The following is a 24,437-nucleotide window of genomic DNA, read 5'->3' as shown; positions in this document are numbered from 1 at the left end:
CATTAAAATGAGCCCAGATCACCAGTCTAGTTTTCTACTGAAGAGCATAATAAATATTTATACAATTATCTTGCAAGGGGGTGGGGGTGGCTGGAGAGATGGCTCAGCACTATAGAGCACTGGTTGCTCATTTAGAGGTCCTGAGTTCAATTCCCAGCAACCACATGGTGGCTCACATCCATCCGTAATGAGATATGGTGTCCTCTTCTGGCCTGCAAGGACACATGCAGTACAGAACATTGTATACACAATAAATCTTTTAAAAAAAAAGTTTAAGTGTTTGCCTGCATGCATATATGTGCATCATATATGTGTTTGGTATCTACAGAGCTAAGAGGGTATCAGATCCTTTGGGACTGGAGTTACAGAGGGTTGTGAGGCTCCTTGTCTGTGCTAGGAACTAAACCAGCAAGTGCTCTTAACCAGAGTCCTCTTTCTGTCCCCAGAAAAAACAGAAGGGAACCTTCAGCCAGACAGCGGTGGTGCATACTTTTAAACCCAGCACTTGGGAGGCAGAGGCAGGAGGATCTATGAATTCACAGCCAGCCTGGTCTACAGAGCAAGAGCCAGGACAGGCTACAAAATTACACAGAGAAACCGTCTCAAAATACAAAACAAAACAAAGAATCAAAAATTATATCTTATTTAAAAAAAAAAAAGGCACCTCTGTATTTTTCCAAGAGAAGCACATTTTAGGTTAGTCAGGAGGATTTTCTAGGGCCAAACGACATCTTGCTCTCTTTACTCTTCCTCTTCTGTTCAAGCCGAGTGAACTCAGCTTTGGATTCTCAAATCCTTGAGTTCAAGTTTAAACTGTCCCGATGCTGAAGGACTGCAGTTGGGAACTGAAGCCACTGCTCTCAGCTTGAATCACACTTCTGTTGAAGGATGGGAAGGCTGGGTGAAGGAAGACTTTGTTCAGGCTAACACAAACTGAGCCTGGGTGGAGGAGAGAGCTGCAGCAGAGGGGGTGCAGCTCAGCAATCAGGCACAAGATCTTTCTCCCTGAGTTTAGCCCTACCACCAACAACTAAGCCCCTAACAAACAGCTCTAAAGAAAGGGCAACAAGGAGGTGAGAATGATCATGTACACTATGTACATGCATGAAAATGTAATAAAACCATCACTATAAGGGTAATCAGAATATTTAAAAATGGGTCAAGTATTTGATAGAATTTTAATACATGAAAACCAGATATTTATTCCTTTATATCATATTTGTCATTTTCAACAATACAAAGAGACAAATAGTAACACTCCATAAAAATGTTGACTCCCCATGTCCTTTTCCTAATCCAAGACCTCCCTCAAATATTCCCTCCCACCCCTTACAGAACTTTGTCCTGAATACAACACTTAAATACATCATAAATAGTAAATTATGAAAAAAAATAGCAAGAATTGTTTCTTTCCTTCTTGTAAAAAAGAACATGGCAGCAAAGACAGGCAGCCAGAAACTGGCTGGGGGTGTCTAATATAGACAGTTACTTAGGGGTAGGCTAACTTGATATCAAGGTGGGACGGACTGGAAAAGTAACAACGTGAGATTTCAACAGCCTGCCTGAAACACCATGCACCGCCCCACAGGCCAGACCGGAGGGACCACAACCCTGAGAGAGGAGAGGGTTTGTGAGACCCCACTGCTAGCTCTCTAACAAAGAAAGGGGGTAGGCCAGGTGACGTGGCAATCACCCTACTGAGGGAAGTCTGAGGCTCCCCAGGAGTTTAAGAAAATATTCTCTAACCTCATAGATACGGACTGCCTGTTACACAGACACAAATGTCCCCCTCCACCAGAGCTCCACAAAGAGCAGAATACTGTTGGAAATAAGGGAAGGACAAAGAAATCTCCTTTGGAGAATGGTCTAAAATCATTTGATAATTCTTTATATTTAGAAAAACTATTAGAATACATTCCAAATTGCAAAATAGTAATAACTGTATGACCTGGCAGTGAGTAGAGCCCTGCTGAGAAGGTCTACTCTAACAAGGCTGCCCCTTGTTTAACAAAGGGTGCAGGGGGCATGCCCCTCACCGCTCCCTCGGCCCTAAGTGTGGGAGGAGAGCAGCTGCTGGCGGGGCACAGCTTTTCTGCTTCAAACACTAGGGCTCTTCTCAACACTTCTACAACTTTTATCTGAGACTGACTTGAATTTACAACATGTGCTGTTTGTTCTTTTCCTTTTGTGAGGAAGAAAGAAGGCTGGGAGTAGGATCATCCTTACTCTCCCCCAAAAAGCCTTTAAAAAATCACTGGGGTCTTCTCAAAGACCAGAGGGAAGAGTGAAGGTGGAACCATGTCCAGCTAGTCTGTCCTGAGGAAGAGTCCAGCTCCAGGAGAAAGGTGAAGAGAAGAAAACCACCTTGTCCAGCAGCCCCACCTCCACACAAAGAATGGGGTGTGAAAAATATTCAGTTACATAGGCCATTGCTGGCCCGGGGAAAATTCATGCCACCCAATTCTGGAGCGGTGGGGACACTGCTGTCCTCAACTGTCAAAGGCACTAATGCCCAGAGGAAGAGAAGAACTGTGTTGGAGAGCCTTGCTAGCTCCACACTTCTCTCCCCTTTTGATGACCAAGAAGACGACTCAGCATTCCTGGGGCAAGGGCTGACATCTTGGGATCAAGTGACAGTAGAGTCCCGTCAGGTCTTCTCAGGCTCACTGCTCACTGAAAAGAGAAAGAATGTGAAGTTGACCATGAAACATGAGACAAGGAGGCAGGAACGGAATCAAGTTTGTTTCATCTTAGCTAGCAAAACTGACTTTTTTCTTTTTTCTTTTGTTTAGTTTCCACTTCCAAAGTATGAAGTTCCTTTGTTTATTTGTTTTGTTTTTGGTTTTTTTGACACAGTGTTTCTCTGTGTAGCTCTGACCTTCCTAGAACTCACTCTGTAAATCAGGCTATCCTTGAACTCACAGAGACCCACCTGCCTCTGCCTCAGTCTCCTGAGTGCTAGGATTAAAGGTGTGAGTCACCAGGCCCTGCTCAAAGTATGAGGTTTTAAAACCACAAACCTTTTTATTTCGGGGAGACAAAAATCTCACTATATAGCCTTGGCTGGCCTGGAAAGACCAGGCTTGTCCTAAATTCTGTCTTCCAAGTACTGGAATTAAAGGTATGTGCCATCATGCCTGATCACAAAACTTTTTGAAAGCAAGGCTCAAGGGTATACCAATATTTCCCAATCAACTTTTTGCACTGTCCCATCAGAGCACTTTACACCCTGCATGCAATCGCCTTCCCTCGACCCCAGATACTCACATGGGTGAACTCTGACTCTGCAACTTCAAGCTTTTCCAAGGTTGAACTACAAGAGGAGAAAAAGAGAAAAGGCAGAGAATTAGAAGACAGAGGGGGTTGTGGGTAGCTCAAGTAGCAGAACGTGCACAGCATGTATAACCCTGGCTTCCACCCTCAGCACATCCAATGTCAATTATATTGCCTCTTCATATTTCTTTTAAGATTCACAAAACACAACTGGATTGAAGAGATGGCTCAGTGCATAAAAGGAACCTGCTGCTCAAGCCCCGCAGCACTGAGTTTGATTCCTGGAACCCACACCACGGTGGAAGGATTGACTATTGCCACAGAAAAGAAGACCTAAGAAGCTACTAAATTTAAGCCAGGCACAGTGGTGCATGCACATAATCCCAGTTACTTGGAGGATTGCTAGCTCAAGGTCTGTGTGGCTACAGAGTGACTTCAAGGCTATTCTGGGCAATCTTATGAAATATTGTTTCAAGATTCAAAGTCAACCCCAGCATGTAGGAGGCAGAGGTAAATGAATCTTAGCAGTCTAGTTATTAATTAACAACTCAAACAAGTAAAGAGAGCTTTGGTAGAGCATGGTGATATAATGCTTAGTGCCGAACATAAACAAGCTCTAAATTCAATCACCAGAACTACAAAATGACAAACAAAAAAGAAGTTATGAGATTTAAAACTGTTTGCATTTGGGGTGAGCGTGTGAGAGCACACGCCACAGCATGCCTGCGGGGGTCAGAGGACAAACCACAAAATCAGTTCTCTTTATACCATATGGGTTTTGAAGGTCAAACTCATCAGGCTTGAGGGCAAGCACCTTTAAAGGCTAAGCCATTCCACTGGCCTGAAGCTAAAAGATTTACAAGTATTATTGTTTTAATTAGTTTTTTTCTTCCAATTTTTTTTTTCAGATAGGGTCTCATGTAACTAGGATGGGTCTCTATGTAGCTGAGGGTGATTTAAATTCCTGATTCTCCTGCTTCCCTTTCCCACATGCTACAATTACAGGCATGTGCCACTGGCCTGGGTACAGTAGTACTACTCTAAAGCACGCACTTCCTCTGACCCCATTTTCCCTTCTGTCCACATGGTGTAAGGTAATCTCCAAAACTACTCCCAGTACTATCTGCTTCCTGACCTGTCTCCTGTCTCCACTGTGGGCTGCACTCAGTGACTTTCTTCTATAATATGATGCAGCAAAGGTACTAAAATGTCAGTTCTGAGGCTAACTTTAAAAAGAATGTGGCGGCTTGTTCTTTTGAGACAGGGTTTCTCTGGCTGTCCCAGAACTCTCTCTGTAGACTAGGCCAACCTTGAACTCAGAGATCCACTTGCCTCTGCCTCCCTAGTGCTGGGATTAAAGGTATGCACCAACATTGACCAGCTAAGTGGCTCTTCTTGAATGAAGGTTTTCTTTGTTTGCTCTGAAGAAAGCTAGCTATAGAAAGAAAATGACATTCAAATAAGGAGTAAGTACCACTGGCCAACAGTCTGCAATGAATTGAGCACTCGGATCAATAGCCTTGAAAGAATTAGATCATAACAACAGCCATATTAACTGAGCTTGGAAGATGATCCTTGCCCCACCACCCCCATCCCTTGCCAAACTTTTTTGTTTTTGTTTGGGGGGGTGGGTTTCAAGACAGGGTTTGTTTGTATAGTTTTTTTTTTGGAGCCAATGGGGTCTACCTTGTAGACCATGCTGGCCTCAAACTCAGAGAACCGCCTGCCTCTATCTCCCGAATGCTGTAAGTAAAGGTTTGCACCAACACCTGATCAAACTTTTGGTTTTTTGAGGCAGGATTACGTTGGCAATCTGTAACTCAAAATGTAGTCAGTCCAGGCTGACCTCATGATAGTCCCCCTACCTCAGCCGTGTGAGCTACCATGCCTGGCTCAAACTTTCTTTTTATGTGGTGCTAGAGATGAGCACAGGATCTCAAGTGCATGTTAAATGTTCTGTTACTAAGCTTCATCCCCCAGAACTGAGGGAAAGGCTTAGTTAAGACAATTGCCCAGTCTCAGAGTTTCACAGTAACCACTAAAGAGCTCCTGAGCCAAAGGCATTCAGCTACCTTACATCTAAACTCCTGACCCACAGAAAATGAGTCAACAATGTTTGTTATTTCTTTTTTCATATCATTTATTTTTATGTATACAGTGGTCTGTCTGCATGTATGCCTGCATGCCAGAAGAGGGCACCAGATCTCATTACAGATGGCTGTGAGCCACCATGTGGGTGCTGGGAATTGAACTCGGGACTTCTGGAAGAGAAGCCAGTGCTCTAAACCTCTGAGAAATCTCTCCAGCCCCAACATTTCTAACTGCTAGGTTTTGGAGTAATTTATCACGTTAATACATAAATTGTATTAAGACATAATGCAAATTCCTATGTAGTGTTTCCTTAACAGAAACCTCTAATGTAGCAATGCAATGGGTAATAATGGAGCCCAGAGGCATAGATGCTTGTCCCCCTTGTCTACCCTGCCTCACACTGCAATACTGGTACTGGGAAGGCTGCTGTAAGCACAAGCCCGGCTTAGGTTACAGAGTCAGACATCTCAAAAGCCAATAAATAAGGCTGGTTACACGCTCAGTTAAAGTGCTTGCCACCAAGCCTGATAATCCGAGTCTGATCCCTGGAACCTACATAGAAGGCTGTTCTCCAATATACACAATATGACATATGTGTGCCCTCTACACCACAAAAAAAAAAAAAAAAACATGTGAAAAAAATTTAAAATTCAAAAATAAAGGCCTAAGTCTGGCAAGGTAGTATATGTCTTTAACCTTAACACTGAGACTAGGTCAGGTGGAACTGTGTTGTGGGGATTCATTCAGCCAATAACAGGGCAATCCCATAACACCCTGTCTACACAGCAAATTCCAGGCTAGTCAAAGTTACATACGTTGAGAGTTTTTCTAAAACAACAAAACAAAGAGTGAGATACAGATGTAACTAGCATATATAAAGTCTTGGGTTCTATCCTCAAGTACCAGTAAGAAAAACAAACAGAAACTGCAGTATTGTCTCAAATACTCTTAACCCTAAAAGCATAGGGCATATGAGGAAGGCAGCTGTGGACTGGAGAAATGGCTAACTTACTGCTCTGGCATAGGACCTGAGTTCAGTTCCCAGCATGCATCCAACTTACAACCACCTGGAACTCCAGTTCCAAGCGATCCAATGCTAGTCCCTGTGGCACCTGGCACATGGTACACAGACATACATGGAGAAAAAAATACTCATACACATAAAATAAAGGGAAAAATAATTAGAAAAAAAGAGAAGGAAAAAAAGATATTTGTGAGCGAGGCTTTTATCTAATGGAGTAAACCTAGTAAGAGTCACACGAAGGAATGACTCTTTCCTAGAATTCTGCCAGCAGAAACAGAGCTAACTTACCAAGAGGGCCTGAGACAGAACAACACCAAGAGATCACTAGAGGCTGCTACCCAAACATGCATGGACGCACACAGAGTTAAAAATTTCTTACAAAAGTTGTGGGGTTTTGGTGGGGTAGGATCTCACTCTATAATGCTAGCTGGCCTTGAACTCAGAAAGCTTTCTGCCCCAGAATACCCAGTTATGTTTCTTATTTTAAGTCATAAAGTATGGGAATAATTTATTATGATGTAATAGATAACAAACTAGGTGACAAAATTAAGTCATGATTACTATACTAGCCTCTTGAATGCTTGACTGCAATCCCAGGACACAGGAGACTGATACAGAAAGACTGCCCATCTGAGACAAGCGTGGGCTATTCAGTGAGACTGTCTCAAAACAACCAAGCAAACAATAAACTTCTGTCTGTCTGTCTGTCTCTCCTTTCTATTTGTTTGTTTTAAGATAGGGCTTCTCTGTAGCCTTTGTTGGCTCACTAGGTTGGCTGGCTTTGAACTCTGAGATCCACCTGCCTCTGCCTCCCCAGCACACTACAACATCCAGCACAGACTCTTGAAAATCATCAAAATGAAGATTTCTGAGGACCTGAAAGAAGCCAAGAAACCAACCTCAAATTTAGTATTTGCAAAGGCTCTCCAACTACAGGTGAGAAACTGGGACCGGGAACAGGTGAACCCTCACTGATTTCTTCCAAAGGTGGAGTCTGAGGTAAGACATCAGGACGCCCATGGTGTACATCTGGAGAAAAAAGAAAATCGATAATTAAGAAATTAATCAACAATAAAGGATAGTACAGTCAGGGAAATACAGGGAAAACGTGTAGTGATTTAGAAGGGCGTAGTGATGCATTCCTGTAATTCCAGTACTTGGGAGTCTGAGAAAGGAGGGTTACGAGGTTGAGGTCAGCTTGGCTACAGACATAGTGAATTCCATGAGAGCCTGAGCTTCGCAGTGAGAACCTGTCTACAAACAGCTGGGCATGGTGGCACATGTCTTTAGTCCCAGCACTTGGGAAGCAGAGGCAGGAGGATCTGAGTTTGAGACCGGCCTGGTCTATGGAGTGAATTCCAGAACAGCCAGGGCTATGCAGAAAACCCTGTCTGGGGAGAGAGAAAATATAACCCAAGACAAGTTAGCAAGTTAGTTTCTATTGCATAGAAACGGGGAGTAGAGTCCTGGCTAGAGAACAGGAGATGTCAGATGAAGGGAGGGAGTGTCCGAATGCAAGGGGACCCCAGCCCTGGCGCTGACCTGGCTCCACTTCCGCTTTTGTAGTCACTTGTGCTTTGTGTTCCCCAGAGACCGGTGGCTGGTAAGTAATGCAGGAGTTGCCGCTGGGGCCTGATCGCCGAGAGAAAGACGAGCCAGACCGAAACTTTTTGGAAGGAGAAGGCTTCACTTCAAAAGGGAAAGAAAGAGCCTACTTAGCACCCACCTCAGAAACCATCACCAAGACAGACAAGACACACTGCTAGTATCCCCAACACATACACAAAGTAGTTCTCAAGCAAAGGCAGAAAACAGGTTAATGTCAGAAAAGGTGGCCTACAGAGTACTACTGCTCAGAGAATAAGAGAGACAGTCACCTCACACTGGAAAGAAACAGAAAACTGAAGACGAAGTGACACGAACACAGCTTTCTGCTCGGCTTCACTGCTGGAGTGTACTTGTTCTTTATTAACATCACCCAATAAAACTACAGACAACACAGCTCCACCCCTTCTTAGTCCTGATGCACACAGCACTGTAATTTACACTGGTGCTCACTTTGATTACTAGGCTTCACAGCCTGTCTGATGTCTATGCCTTCTTCACCTCACTAAGGGACAACTGATGCCTATGATGACAGCAAAGGAGGAAGACTTGAATCTGCCAGTGTCAGAACACAAAGTTTGAAAAAAAAAATCATTGGTACTTGTATATCAAGAAAGTGGAGGGGAAAGACTAAAAACTCCTTCAACAGTCACCAACAAGGCTTCAATCACTTGAACTAACCAGATAATTCCTGAGCCCTGGACATGGAAAGTTAAGAACATTGCTAACATCATTGCCTGTTCTTTTCTACACAAAAGTCTATTTTTAGACACCCGAGCCTGTGTCACAAAGTCTACAGTGAGAGCTACACATTTTTTTCCAGTCCCACAATCCCCAGAAATGGCCCTCACCTCAGCGATACATGTAGGGAGAGCCAGGGGGGAGCAGCAACTCGGAAACGACTGGGACAGACAGTGACTGACACAAAGACGAGAAGCAGCGCTCACAGGATGTAGGCAGAGCAGGAGAGGCCTCTGGCCTTGGCAGCTCCCTGACAGAGGTGTCCTGCCCACCATCTCTTGGGGTAAGGGAGCCACTGGGGGGTCATCTGGTAGAAGCCACTTACAGGGAATCTTCTTGAACACTGTGTTGCACATGAAGCGCTGGAACCGCTCAGCATAGAAGCCTGGACGATGCACTGATACTGTGTCCTGTTGAATAGAAGAGATGACTACAGAGTTAAACAGAAAGGCCCAGAAAGAGGCTGTGTCATCCAAGAGCCTTGTTCCCTTATACTGAAACCCTACCAGAAATGAGATGAATAATACAGATAAGAAATGAATAATACATAGACTACACATATACATTTGAGGGGACAAAAGAAATCGAGAGGTGGGGAGGAGGCCTTTAGCTAACTGCTATACTCACCCCATCATGTACCAGTGCTTTCCAAGAGTGCTCTAACTTCTTAACAAACCTGCCAAGAAAAATGTGTATTACACATTGTCTTTAAATGAAAGACCATTATAATTACTTATTTTAAAGTGCTAAGAGACCACGATATCAGAAAACCTTAAAAAGATAAACACAGGGCAAGTACACCCATTGTGGTATACTGGCTTTCCGAAGAACTTCCATGGTAGCACTTATTCCACACGGAGACCAATGCTATTTCTAGCTGAGCCAATTAAATGAGCAGGACAGTTCACTAATGAAACACTTGCCAACATGTATGAGGCCCTGGGTTCAATTGCTGAAAAAGCAAAGTCAAACAAAATTAATTAATTGTAAAGAAAAGGCAGGATTAGGTAATAGCATATGCCTGTAACCAAGCACTTGGGAGACTGGGTCTAGAGGATTGTCATGAGCTCCAGGTCTGCCTGGGCTACATGTCTGCCTGGGCTACATGTGAGACCCTGTCTGACAAAACAAAAACAAAACTCAGAACAACTAACGAACCAGAAGAGAAAAAAAGAAAAGAAAGCTAAAGGAATAGAAGGGTAAAGCTGAGAGAGTATAGCTACACTTGTGTAAGAGGGCCGGTGAGATGGCTCAAGGGGTGAAGGAGCTTGCTTGCTACCACGTCTGATAACCTGAGTTTAATCCCCAGAATCCACAAAATGGAGAGAACCTACTCCCACAAATTGTCCTCTGTGGCATAAACATACACAAACACACATAACAGATAAATAGGTGTAACAAAATTTTAGTGATAATAATGGGTAAATCAAATACTGAACAGTCAGTCTACTTTAGTACCTGCAATGTCAGGAGCGTTTGCAGCTCCTCCCTCATCACCACTCCACTGTCACAGGCTTGTCATTTTTACCTAATACAGAAACCCTATTTCCCCTGTGGAAATGAGAACCGGCTCCCAGCTGTCTCCTTGTATGAAGGATGACTCAACCCCCAGGTTTCTCATGGAGAGTCAGGCAGATGGAGGCCCATGCGTCTGAGGACTGACTCGGTATCCACAGAAAGTATGTATCATGTTGAAGAGGCGGTAAGCCAGAAAAGCCAGGGAATAAAGCACCTAAAACCTAAAGGTAACCGGACTGTGACTCACTGTTCTTGCATCAGAAAGAACATATCTAAAGCAGGCAGAAGTGGCGCAGGCCTTTAATTCCAACACTTGGGAGGCAAAGGCAGGCAGATCTGAGTCTGAGGCCAGCTGGTCTAAAGAGGGAATTCCAGGACAGCCCAGGCTACACAGAGAAACAGTCTTGAGAGAGAGGAAAAAAAAAAAATCTAAAAGTATGTTGGGGAGTAGACAGATGGCTCAGCAGGTAAAAGCACCTGTTGCTTTTGCAGAGGATCTGGGTTCAGTTCCCAACACCTACATGGTGACTTACCCTCCTCTGACCTCCATGGGTACCAGACATTCAAGTGGTGCACATACATAGACCAAGGTAAAACACATTTATAAAATGGGAAAGGGGAAAATTTTTTTTAAAAAAATGGAAGGTGGGGTGGCAGGGTGTACACTTCCAATCTCAGCACTCAGGAGGCAGAGACAGGTGGATCTCTCTGAGTTCAAGGCCAGCCTTGTCTTAAAATAACCAAAGGAAAATAAGTAAATAAAGAACCTTGAGTGGCCACATCTCAATGTGCCTTCTCCTCAGTCTGTGATACACATGCCCCTTACCTGTACGACTGCAGAATATCAATGATGCCAATATAAAGCAGGAGCCTTTCCCCTTTGTTATTCCGGGCAGGGATGCCACCCATGCTGGGGAAAGCAAAAGGATAAGAGTTAGAAAACTCTGTTCACTAGCAGCTAGAGGCTTCTCCTAACCTCCAGACAAACCTGGACATGGAACTAGGAGCTAAATATAACTGACACACCTCCAGACTAGCCCCTCTCAATCATGTGTGATTATCTCCTTCCATTTCTTTCACATAGCTCCAAAGAGACGGAAACTATGACTACTCAGCAATTTTGGAACTAGTCCCCAAATAAAAACAAACATGCTGGTCCTTTTGTATTTTAAGTTACTCCCACTAGGACACTTTTCTTGGCAGTCATGTTGTAAGACACCTAAAAAAATGAAACATCTGAAAATTTTCATAACCATAGTATAAACCAAAGGCAGTACCAGGCCTTCAGCAAAGAAGCCTACAGGAAGCTGTGATAAAAGTTCTAATGTGAGCCAGGCTGTGGTGGTGCACGCCTTTAATCCCAGCACTCAAGGAGGCAGAGCTCTGTGTGTTCCAGGATAGCCAGTCTGTTACACAGAGAAAATGCCTTAAAAAAAAAAAAGCAAGCAAACAAACAAAAAAAACATACACACACACAAAAAAAAATCAAAGTTCTAATGTGATCTGGGTGGTAGTAGGGAATGCCTTTAAATCCAGAAGAGGTAAGGGGATCTCTGAGTTTGGGTCAGACTGGTCTACAGAGGTAATTCCAGGACAGCCAGAGCTATACAGAAACCCTGTCTCAAATAACAAAAACGAACAAAACAAACAAAACAAAATTCTAATGTGATTTACAAATGTGCACCTCGACTTCTTAGGCAACTCTTTCTCATATGAACTGCAAATTCAGATATTTTCCTTTCCTCTTATATTTTATTTTACCCCTCTTATATCCTTATAAAAGAACGGTCAATGGCCCCATGAGCATTAATGCTGTCGACCTCACTACAAGATCAAAGCTACTTTTTTCCAGAAGCAAGGTGCCTTCAAGAAAAAGTACTGTGAGAATATGTATGAAAGGTGCTTCTCCCAAGCCTACTCACTGGTCCTCAGTCTCCACAGTGCCACCCCGTCGAGCCTCGCCCTGGATGGATTCCATAGCTGTGGAATAGAGAGCCTTCTGTGGGGCTGGCCTGCGAGTGTCAACTGAGTGTTGTGCTTCATTATTTATGGGCTCTCGCTGTGCATGATCCATATTGTGGATTGACATCAGGAGGCTATAGTCCATTATCTTGAAGCTCTGTAGCACCTAATGGCGAGAGAGGACAGCATGATCAAAATCTGGGAGGTATCAGAACTCTTCAAAGTTCTCACCACTTTTAAAACCTAACTAAACTTGACAAGGGAGTTCTGGATAACCATAGACTCAGTCTTTGCTCTTAGAGAATGTATCACTCGGGGCTGGAGAGATGGCTCAGCAGTTAAGAGCACTGACTGCTCTTCCAGAGGACCTGAGTTCAATTCCCAGCAACCACATGGTGGCTCACAACCATCTATAGTGAGATCTGGTGCCCTCTTCTGGTGTGCAGGGATATATGGAGGCAAAATGTTGTATACATAATAAATAAATCTTTAAAAAAAAAAGGATGTATCACTCTGGTAGATCTTTAGTTACCCCTTTTCTTACCTTTCTCCTATTTAAGTAATATTAACTACTGCATAGTAATAACAATTTTTTTCAGTACTAGAAATTGATTACATGTCTCTGGCATATATCATTAAACTATATTCCCAGCCTCCCTTTACCCTTTAAATTTTGAATTATGGTCTCACCAAGTTCCCCATAATTGGAATTACAGGTCTGAGCCACCAGAGAGAGTACCTAGTGCAACTTTTTTTTTTAGTTCATTTTGTCATTTATGAAAAGAACATTCTCTTTTTCCATGAACAAAGACTATGTATCTTTACTGTAAGGAATTTGTAACAAACGGCAGGCATCTTATCTAAGTCCGGCTCCTAGCACTGCCTAAACCTGCAACCTCAGAACTTGGGAGATGAAGATAGGACAAGGAATTCAAGGTCATCCACAGCTACATAGGGAAGACAAAGATAGCTTGGGCTACCTAAGACCCAATCTCAAAAAAACCAAATGGGGGAGCTGGAGAGATGGCTCAGCGGTTAAGAGCATTGCCTGCTCTTCCTAAGGTCCTGAGTTCAATTCCCAGCAACCACATGGTGGCTCACAACCATCTGTAATGAGGTCTAGTGCCCTCTTCTGGTCTTCAGGCATAAACATAGACAGAATATTGTATACATAATAAATACATACATACATACATAAACAAACCAAGGGGGAAAAAGTACACTGCATGACAGACTTGGTCAGAGCAGATCTGTAGAGGGACTTCAATTCAGCTCAACATTTACTGAATATAAAAATTAAAAATAAGTGCAATACAGCAACACAGTACAAATGTTTACATGATAGAAGACCACACAGGAGGTTAAACAAAGATCACTGAGCCAGGTGGTGGCGGCACACATCTTTTATCCCAGCACTTGGGAGGCAGAGGTGGACGGATCTGAGTAAGTTCGAGGCCAGGCTGGTCTATATAGCAAGTTCCAGGACAGCCGAGCTACACAGAGCTACAGAGAAATCCTGTCTCAAAAACAAGACCAAATAAATAAAGTGAGAAAAGACCATTATAAAAGCCTAGAGTAAGAAGTACACCTCCTGCACAAGGAGGTACAACCTGATACCACTGAGACAAAATACACACGCAGGTGTGGCCAATGAAAGAGGCTGACAATGACAGGAATGATGCATCACACCAAGGACTGGATGGCATCTGACAGTCTGTTAGCCTGTTCTGTTCCCTAGCACAGGCTGACATTAGCTCCCGTGGCTTATTCCAACAGTGCTGTTCAACCAAGAGTGCCATTGATAAGAAGAAAAAAAGATGGATGAGGAGTGGTGGGCTACAATTGCCTGAGTAAAAGTTAAAACCACTATTGACTCATTTAGTTGAGAGGTCTCTAGTCTTTGAAACTGAAGGAAACAAACTAAAATGAGCATCACAGAGGAAGTAGCACAGAGCGAGCAAATAAGGGCAAGGATGTGGCACCATACAGAGGTGCAGCAGGATGGACCGCTCCAGTCATCTGCTGAGAAACAAGCCGGAGAGATGAGGCTAAGATATGGTTTAGGGACAGGCGAGAGTGGCACACATACTTAGTCCCAGCACCAACAGGTCTGAGTTTGAGGCTACCCCGGTGTACACAGTGAGTTCCAGGACAGTCAGGGATACATGGAAAAGCCCTGTCTCAAAAAAAAAAAACCGAGAGAGGGAGAGGTTTAGACAGCTAGGCATAATGTCTTTTACTTTTAATCCCCAAACTAGGGAAACAGAGTCAGGAGGATCAGTTGGAGGTTAGAGGCAATGAAATGCCTGCTGGGAAGAACAGGAGACAGAATGAGCAACGCTGATAGGCTAGACAAGTGGTTCTCAACCTGTGGGTCACGACCCTTCAGGAGGTTGAACAGCCCTCATGAGGGTCGCCTAAGACCATGGGAAAACAGAGATTTACATTATGATTCATAAACAGTAGCAAAATTACAGTTATGAATAAAAAATAATTTTATAGTTGCAGTTACCACATGAGGAAATGTACTGAAAGTTCAAAGCATTAGGAAGGTTGAGAACCACTGATTTAGAAGAACATTACAAATCAGCACAACTGTGTAGTGACGACAGCATTCAAATTTCTAAGATATAAATTTGGATTTGGCAGGCAAGACCAAAATTTAAGGAATAATGGCTCCGCAGTACAACTAAGTTAAAAGTTTTCCTATGAATGCTAGGCTTTCTCAACAAGGAACCATATATATACACAGCCCAGGTGGAGAGGGTAAATGACAAAGGTAATGTAAAGGACCAGCACTGAGCTGTATAAGTAATCTAAAATGCCATCTGGGGTAAGTTCCAGGTTCAGTCAGAGAAAGAAAGTGACATCAAGGAAGACACCCACTGCTGACCTCTGGCCTCTACATGTCCACACACAAGCAAGCATATACTCTTACATAAGTGACAGCACCTGTTCTCACCTGTGCTTCACAAGGCAAAGTACAACTACACCTCTCACACACATATATACATTCTCCAGAATAAAAAACAAAATAATAAAAGCAGCCCAGGACCACAGAGAAAATGATCAGAGTTCCACCTCCCATACACTAAATGCCAGAGAATCACTGAGGTTTTTCTTTGGGGTTTTTTGTGTGTGTGTGTGTGTGTGTGTGTGTGTGTGTGTGTGTGTGCACACGCGTGCGCCTGCATGTGTTTGTGTTTCTGTTTTTCCCCAGTTTTTCAAGACAAGGTTTCTCTGTGTAATAGTCCTGGCTATCCTGGAAATTCCTTTGTAGACCAGGCTGGCCTCAAACTGACTCACAAGAGATCCGCCTGCACCTGCCTCTGTCTCCCAAGTGCTGGGATTAAAAGCGTACTACACTGTCACCCAGCAAGGTCTTTCAATGATTTCTGTGTCTGAAAAAGAGAAAAATATAGTAACTTACCAAACAGTCACGCTGCAGAGTCTTACACAGAGCACTGTACATGTCAGCATCTAAAAAAAGACCGTCAGGGATATCTTGTAGGAAGTCCAGGTCTTTAAAGGTGGGAAGAAGCTTCTCTCGTTCTTTCTGAGAAGCCCGCCGTTTATAAGTTGAACCCTTCAGGTCATATTTCATATGCATTTTGACTGACCGAGGTAAGAGATTGTTCATCACTACAATTCGTATGTTCTTGCCACCTGCTTGCACACAGTATAGTCCATAGAATTTAGGCAGCAAAGTTCGAGGGTTTTGGTTAAGATTCTAAGGCAAAAAAGGAAAAAAACAGTAGAGCAAGTTCAATTCTCATGAAATTCAAGGCAAAAGCTGCTACCTACTGCTCCTTTGCTCTGCAAGGAATTTAGGTAAAATGTGCAGACCTACATATTTCTTCAGAATCTCTCCTGGCATCTAAGGGAGTTTAAAGAGAGAACAGTATTAAGCCAGGCAAGGTGGTGGTCACCTATAATCCTGATACCACAGAGACGGCAGCAAGAGATTCAGGAACCCAAAATGGCTTTGGGCTACACAAGAAGATTCAGTCTCAAAACAAACAAAAACACCAAACAGAGTGCTTGCTATCTTAGCATTCACAAAGCCTAGGGTTCAATGCTCAGCACCACTTAAACCCAGCTGGTGGCAGCACACACACAATTTAAGTACTTGGGAAGCAGAAGCTGGATGATCATGGCCAGCATGAAAGATACTATCTCAAAAAAACAAAAGCACCCAAGGGGAAAAAAGTCTGTCTTGACTTTTATCTCTAAGTAAGATCAGACACAAGCAGTGGTACTGCTGAGGATGGCCTCTGCCAGTGCTCCCACTCACCATATAGTATCCAGGAAGCAACTTCTGCAGAAATTCTGCTTCTTTATGCTGGACTGTCTTAATGATGAACTCATCATCACTGGACACATAGAAAAGGGAACCACTAGCCCCAGAGTTGGAGAGTTCAATCAATGGCTCACTGCAAAGGGAGTACTGAAAATAAGAGAAGACATTAAGAGCCAGATATGCCAGGGCCTGCCCATCACAGAACTTAGGTACAGAGAAACATTCATTCAAAAGAACACTAAAGCAAGATGGTGGACGAGGTCAATTCCTCTAGCCATATTCCCTGGATCTTAGAATCACAGGTTTTGTGACTAGAAACTTACCAAGTAATCATCAGGTCGGATGCCAAACAGCTCTCTAAAGTAACGGAAGGCAACAGGTGCATAGGTCTTGAAACGAAAGTCATTGTAATGATGAGCCGGTGTCAAGTTGCTCCCTTCACTGTGAGGTTGAACATAAAGAAATCTTAACTTGCCAGACACCAATACCCATGGAACTCACCCTGGGCAGACGCTGAAAGGGATGCCCAAAAATACTTCTCAGAGACACAACGGGGATGAAGATGAATTAATTTATGGGATAAGGTAAAAAGGAGAATAAGTCATAGGATTTACATTATTTGGGTTTGTTTTGTTTTGTTTTTATTGTTGTTGAGACAGGATCTCACTATGTATCCGTGGCTGGCCTCAAACTAACAGAGATCAGTTTGTTTCTGCCTCACAAATGGGACCACCAAACACAACTAATTCTGTGTGTATGAATGTTTTGCCTACATGCACGCTTGTGTATCATAAACCTGCCTGGTGGTTTTGGATGCCAGAGTGTCAGATCCTTTGGAAGTGGAGTTACAAATGATTTGTGAGCCAAAATGTGGGTGCCAGGAAATGAACCTAGGTCTTCTGAAAAAGCAGCAAGTGTTCTAAATCACTGAGTCATCTATCCAGCTCTGAAAACTTATTAGATTACATTTATTCAGAGAGTGTGTGTGTGTGCGTGCATATATGCCTCGGTACATGTGTTAAGTCAGAGTAAACCTGCAGGATTCAATTATCCCCATCATGTGAGACCTGGGAAGCAAACTCAGGCCATTAGGCTTTACCTGCTGAGCCACCTCACTAGCCTAACTATGGTTTTATTTTGTTAAAGATTTATTTATTATGTATACAATGTTCTGGCATATATGCCTTAACACAAGAAGAGGGCATCAAATTCCATTATAGATGGTTGTGAGCCACCATGTGGTGCTGGGAAATTGAACTCAAGACCACTGGAAGAGCAGCCAGTGCTCTTAACCTCTGAGCCATCTCTCAAATGTTTTTTTTATGTAAGACATTCCATTGACCAGAGGTGTACAGCAAAGTCTGCTCTCTAAACTGTCTGGTCCCATTTACCCTATTTATAACAAGGTTAAGGACTAACAAACTTAAATTAGACTAGACCCCTTAAAATTGCCAAGGTTGATTTGAAGAAAGTCCTACTGTGTATTGACCTCTGTACCTGGGAAAGAAGATACTCTCCACCACGTAGAAGTCTTGCATGAGGACATCTCGCTCTGGCTTGGTACTCAGGCTGCCCACAGTGTGGGTGATGCCTAACTGGATGGCACCTTTCAAGGCTGATGAAGTTGTCTAACAAACAGTAAAGAAATTACAGAAAATGTTGTCATATCAAGTATACCCAAAGTCTGGGCATGGTGGCACATGCCTATAATCCCAGAACAGAGAAGAAGGACTATCTTAAATTCAAGGCCGAAGACCCTGTATTTCAACTCTGAATCCCCTAAAAGAAAAACAAACAAACAAAAGCCTAAGCATACCAAAAATGACCAAGGAAACATCTGGGCATGGAGGAGCATACCTGGAATTCGACCACTTAAGTGATTAAGACAAGAAAGTAACAAATTTAGATCAGCTTGAGTTATACCCGGTCTTAAGAAACTAAACCAATCAACCAAACCCACAAAACTCATGATGGAAATGTAAGAAGAAACACTTGAAAGCAAATGACCTTCCAATAGTTTAGATAGAATTTAGACTATCCCAGTCCTTCACTTTGCAGTTAAACCTAGAAATAATTAGGAAACAGTAAAGAGTCAGAGTAGCCAGGGAGGACCATCTGTGCTGGCCTCAGTTAGGGAAAAGCTCCATATTACTACTATCTGCCTTTTTATTTTGTATTGGGCCCCTCCAAACGTTTGAGTCATCTGATAAACAATATAACAAAAATTAACAGAGATTCTGATTTGACTGCATACTTATAGAAGCTTTGGTCCTCTGAAAGAAGGACAAGAACACTAAAGTAGTGAAAACACACACAAAAAAAACCCTTTTGCTTTGTTTTGTGAAACAGGGTTTCTCTGTGTAGCCCTGACTACTGGAACGCACTCTATAGCCCAGGTTGCCCTCAAACTCACAGAAATCCGCCTGCCTCTGCCTCCTGAGTGCTGGGATTAAAGACAGCCATGAAAATCCTCTTATTAAAAAAGAAAACACAGCCAGGAATAGTGGTGTGTATTTTTAATTCCAACACTTGAGAGGCAGAAGCAGATGGATCTCTGGGCATTTGAAGGCCAGGGTGGTCTACATGGAGTTTCAGGTCAGCCAGGACTACAAAGACAGACAGACAGACAGACACACACACACACACACACACACAAACCATCACACATAAAAAATTTAACTTGTGTATGGGTGTTTTGCCTGAATGTATGTCTATGCACCACATACCAGCAGCATCCTGGTCAGAAGAAATCCAATACTGCGGGACTGAGGATACTGGAAACTTTCTAGTCACTTCGCAAATCACCATTGTTAGAATGTATGAATTTGCGGAGCCAGGAGGTGGTGGTGCACGCTTTTAATCCCAGCACTCAGAGGCACAGGTAGGTGGATTTCTGTGAGTTCGAGGCCAGCCTGGTCTACAAGAGCTAGTTCCAGGACAGGCTCCAAAGTTACAGAGAAACCCTGTCTCAAAAAACCTAAAAGAAAGAATGCACAAACTTGCTTGGTACTCCCAGGCAACTTGAGACTAAAATCTCAAATTAAGAAGAATCAGAAAAGCAATAGCTCAGCAGTTAAGAGCACTTGCTGCTCTTCCAGAGGGCACAAGCAACCACATAGTGACTCATAACTCTAACTGAATATAACTCCAGTTTGAGGGGATCCAACAACCTCTCTGGCCTCTTTGGGCACCAGGCATGTGGTGGTACACAGACATACATGAAGACAAAACATGCATAATACTAAAAATAATAATAAATTCAGTCAGGCAGTGGTGGTGCATTCCTTAAGTCCCAGCATTCAGGAGGCAGGGGAAGGTCAGTCTGGTTTACAGAGTAAATTCCAGGACAGCCTGGTTTACACAGTGAATTCCAGGCCAGTCAAGGCTAAATAGAGAGACCTTGTCTCAAATAAAACAAAACCAAACCACAAACCAAATAAATAAATAAATAACAAGGAAAACCAAATGGAATAGTTTGTAGAGAGCAGTATCAAGAATAGTACTAGCCATGCAAGGCAGTGCATACCTCTGCACTTGGGAAGCAGAGGCAGGCAGATCTCTGAGTTTGAGGCCAGCCTGGTCTACAGAGTGAGTTCCAGGAAACCCTGTCTTGAAAAACCAAAAACAAACAAACAAAAAAGAACAGTACTGGCCAGGCCTGGTGGCTCTCACCTATAATCTAAGCACTTGAGAGGCTAAGAAGACTACCAGGAGTTCAAGGTCAACCTCAACTACAAAGTGAGTTCCAGACCACCCTGTGTTAGAATGAGACACCATCTCAAAAAAAGCAAACTATAACAAAAACCAACATGGTAACATGCCCCTGGTGTGTTACCAAAGTAAGGCATTGCATCTAATCTGTCCAGACTTACCTTTTTATATGTAGTCTCTCCAGAGGAATCAACACCTCGGTGGCCTATTTTCTTGACAGGCATGACAGAGGCATAAGGTCCCTAAACAGAAAGAATTAAAATTACCATATGGCCAAGTAGTGGCCCCAGCATTATAACCCCAGCATTTGGGAGGATGAGTTAACTTGTTAGTGCAAGACTATCTTAGGCTACACAGTGAGCTAAATGTTAACCTGTGGTACATAGTTGTGGCAGTCTCAAAAGCCCCAAAAGATAATAGTTTCTCATTCCCACATAATACGATAAACAGCTATAGTGATAGTATATAAAAATAATCGAGTCTGGAAACATAGCTCAGTAGTTAAGGACACTTGTTGCTCTTAGAGAAGTCCCAGGCTTACAAGCCCCTTAACTCCTGCTCCAGGGGATCTGAAGACCTCTTCTGACCAATTTGGGCACCAGGCAAGCACAAGAGCATATACATAACTGCTAGAAAACATTTACACAAGTAAAATAAACAGCCATCCCACTTTCTGTCCCCCAAACAAATCAGAAAGTTGGGATACGTTCAAGGTTAAGAATATCTGCTGCTCTTCGGGAGGACACCTGGGTTCAATCCCAGCACCCACCTGGCCACTCAAAACCACTTGTAACTCCAGTCCAGAGGAACCCAACACTTTCTTTGGTCCTCCATGGGTACCAGGCACACATATGGTGCACATAAGTAGAGAAAACATTCATACAAATTAAAGTAAAATCCATAAATCTAAAAAAACGTAAAAAGAGTAATAAAAAAAAATAGGCACAAGACTAACACCAGCACTTGGGAAGTAAATGCAAGCAGATCTCTGAATTCGAGGTCAGCCTAGTCTACAAAGTAAGTTTCAGGACAGCAAGCGCTACAAAGAGAAACCCTGCCTCAAACACAACACAAACAAGGAAACAAAAGCTTTACAGGAGGCCGTCTATCAGCCTTGAAGAGGCTGTCAAGTATATGAGACTTTGTATGACAGCTCCAGAACCAGACAGGAATAAAGCCACCAGAGCAGACTCTAACTATACTCCCAGGGGTCTATATGCTGGTACAGCAATCACCAAGTTAAATTTCAAGTCATTAATATCCATCAAGTTAGAAAACCAGAGGACAAGACTAGTGAAAACAGTATGCCACAATCTCAAAACCTAATAATCAAGGCCCTTAATGCAAGGGCAGGGTAAGAGATCATGGTAGTGAAAAACCCAGTCAGTTCTTGGGAGGATAGAGGTGGGATGACCAGAAGTTCAAGTCCAATCTTGGTCACATAGCGAGTTTGAAGCTATATGAGGTCTAAAATAATATCTAAAACAATAAGATGTATATATAGTATATCTTTCAAAGACTTGAAAGAAAGTCTAAAAAAAAAAAGAAAAAGAAAAAGAAAACCCTAAAATCTAAGAAAAAAAATGCCAGTTCAAGATTCTGAACCCTGACACAAGTACAGGAGTGAAACAAAACTAGGGTGGGAGGGCCTAGGAAATCTCCATGTGGGGAAAGGATAGCAAATTGAAAATACTCTGCATAGGAAAGACAGGTATAAATATAGCCACAATCTCAATATATAGGAGGCTGAGGCAGGGGACTACCAAATGTTATAAGTTAGCTCATGCTATACAGTCAATACCAGACTAGCCTGCCCAAGTACAGAGGGAGACTGTCTCCAGAAAAGAAACAATGATCAGGCATATGGCTCCTCTTCAAGAGTGCCTGCTCAATCTGTGAGCAGTCTGGTGTGATGGTACATGCCTGTAATACCAACACTCAGGTGGGGGAGGCAGAGGCTCTGGAGTTTAAAGCCAGCCTCAGAGGCCTTAAACAAAGAACAGTGGAAGGCCAGACTTGGTTAATTGAGACCCTGCCTCAAAATTAAGTAAACAAATAATATTCCAGTAAAACTCAAAAACAAAAGATATACTCAATCAATATAAGATATTATAGCTGGGGGTGGTGGCATGCACCTTTAATGCCAGACTTTTCTGTAGTGTGGTTTTTGCACTAAATCTTGTACCCTAGTCTAAAATTATTTGTACTTTTGCCTTGTTTTGCTTTTTCAGACGGTTTCTCTGTAGCACTGCAGCGTGTCCTGGAACTCACTCTGTAGAGCAGGCTGGCCTCAAACTCACAGAGGTCCATCTGCCTCTGCCTCCCGAGTGCCGGGATTAAAGTCATATGCCACCACCGCCCAGTCATTATTTTTGACAACTGTTGTGTTTAGAAATATGAGATTATGATTCTTTTTAAGAAATTGCATGTTTTTCCTTGAATAAATTAAATTAACAAGTCAAATAAATGTTTCTCCCCGCCCCCACACGAGGATCCTATCTAATTCTCCAAGACATAAGCAAAGAGAAAATCATAGCCATGTCTAACCCATGGTCTACATACAGCTCAAGACAACTTCAAATATGACCCAATACAAAACCATAAACTTACTTAAGATATTTTTTCATTTTCTTTTTTTAAAGATTTATTTGTTTGCTTGTTTATTTTCTTTGTGTGGGGGCTCTACCTGTATGCATACCTTTATGCCAGAAGAGGACATCAGACTCCTCAATAGATGGTTGTGAGCCACCATATGGTTGCTGGGAATTGAATTCAGGGCCTCTAAAGGAACAGCCAGTGCTTGTAACCACTGAGCCATCTCTCCAGGCCTTCTTTTTCATTTTTTGTAACTCAACTACATGGTTCTCAAGTATGAACTCTGCAGGTGACAGCAGTGTGTCGTGGGGTCAGAAGTTTGGCCATACCTGGACAGCAATCCTTCTATGCCAGAATTATGCTTTTAGCAAACCAAGAATCAATTATAAAAAAACAAACAAAACCTCACCTCAGGACCTGTGGCTCTCTTCATTCCAGATGCTGCTGCTTCAAGAAAAGAAAAAGAAAAAAGAAAAAAGAAAAGAAAAATGTTAAGTACATATAAACACAGTCGCGAAACCCCTACCAAACTCACTTTGGAGACCACGGTTTAAGTCAAACAAAACTAAACATGGTCATGAACTATTCACTGCCTCTTGCACTAATACCAAATCCTTTTAGATAGCACTTTGTTTTTTTGGTTTTTGGGGTTTTTTTTTGGGGGGGGAAGTCAGGGTTTCTGTGTGTAGCTTTGGAGCCAGTCCTGAAACTGTAGACCAGGGTGGCCTTCAACTCAAGAAATCCGCCTGCCTCTGCTGAGATTAAAGTGCTGGGATTAAAGGTGTGCATGCATCCCCAACTGCCTGGCTGAATAGCATTTTTAAAAAAACAGCCTCATTTAAAATCAAATCTACTGACCTATCTATTGTGTGTATAGCCTTGATCATCCGTGTAGACAGCAAAGACAACTCTGGAAAGCTAGTGATTCCACCTTGTGTTTGTTTGCTCTGGAGGCAGTCTCCTTTCTGCCTCGATGATGTTTACTTCCTGGTTCCTGAGCCTTCCTGCTATAATTACAAAAGTGAGGCACCAGCTTCCAGGGTTAAACTTGAGTACTTAGGTTTGCATGACTATTTTACCAGCTGAGTCAACAGCATTTTAAAATGTTCTTTCTTCCTCTTCTATACTTGCAAGGGCCTTATACATATCCCGTTCTTTTCTGTTCAAGACAAGGTTTTTCTGCTCTGCGTAGTTTTGGCTGTCCTAAAACAAACTTTGTAGACCATGTTGGCCTCAAGCTCAGCGGTCTGCCTACCTCTGCCTGAGGTTAAAGGTCGCATATTGTATATTCCATTCTTATTCTATCCCCCCTTTCTAACTCACATGGTCATATTTGTTAAGAAAAAATAAAAGGGGCATCTCCGTCGGCGCAAAGAAATTCAATTAGGTCAGATCAAACCAAATTAAAATTTTCATCGTTTTATTAAATACAGCGCTCTCAGGTGGCCAAGTGCATGGTGGAGAGACAGGGCAGTGGTGAGCACATGCAAACCCAGAACCATGTGTTCCTCCTCTGGGAGCCCACTTAAATACACTGTGGGAGTGGTCCTGACTCCAGGGAGGGGTCAGGCAGGACCAGGCACGCTGGGATTTGGAGTCCAGACTAATGCAACTCCC

The 24,437-nt window shown here is 42.9% G+C and overlaps 1 protein-coding gene across 6 annotated transcripts in view; it reads right to left on the bottom strand.

The window, feature by feature from the left end:
- Positions 1–1,159: 1,159 nt before the first annotated feature.
- Positions 1,160–24,437, bottom strand: part of Pip5k1a (phosphatidylinositol-4-phosphate 5-kinase type 1 alpha) — a 42,978-nt gene continuing 19,700 nt past the window's right edge. For 3 of the 6 annotated variants that reach the window (XM_048427950.3, XM_048427952.3, XM_085678024.2), the window contains 14 exons: positions 23,230–23,267; positions 20,387–20,467; positions 18,012–18,142; positions 16,838–16,955; positions 16,509–16,661; positions 15,645–15,944; positions 12,175–12,380; positions 11,079–11,162; positions 9,362–9,410; positions 9,060–9,144; positions 7,931–8,077; positions 7,288–7,417; positions 3,268–3,313; positions 1,160–2,673 (listed from right to left, as the gene is read on the bottom strand). In XM_048427950.3, coding sequence (XP_048283907.1) covers positions 2,671–2,673; positions 3,268–3,313; positions 7,288–7,417; positions 7,931–8,077; positions 9,060–9,144; positions 9,362–9,410; positions 11,079–11,162; positions 12,175–12,380; positions 15,645–15,944; positions 16,509–16,661; positions 16,838–16,955; positions 18,012–18,142; positions 20,387–20,467; positions 23,230–23,267 — 1,571 coding nt within the window. In that variant the 3' untranslated portion in view covers positions 1,160–2,670. The remainder of the gene's footprint in view (positions 2,674–3,267; positions 3,314–7,287; positions 7,418–7,930; positions 8,078–9,059; positions 9,145–9,361; positions 9,411–11,078; positions 11,163–12,174; positions 12,381–15,644; positions 15,945–16,508; positions 16,662–16,837; positions 16,956–18,011; positions 18,143–20,386; positions 20,468–23,229; positions 23,268–24,437) is intronic. The other 3 variants (XM_085678023.2, XM_048427953.3, XM_085678025.2) reach the window with 2 other exon arrangements.

This window comes from Myodes glareolus, chromosome 17 (assembly GCF_982192425.1).
Source record: "Myodes glareolus chromosome 17, mMyoGla1.1, whole genome shotgun sequence".
In the NCBI taxonomy this organism is placed as follows: domain Eukaryota; kingdom Metazoa; phylum Chordata; class Mammalia; order Rodentia; family Cricetidae; genus Myodes; species Myodes glareolus.
This window is presented reverse-complemented; position numbering and strand designations above follow the sequence as displayed.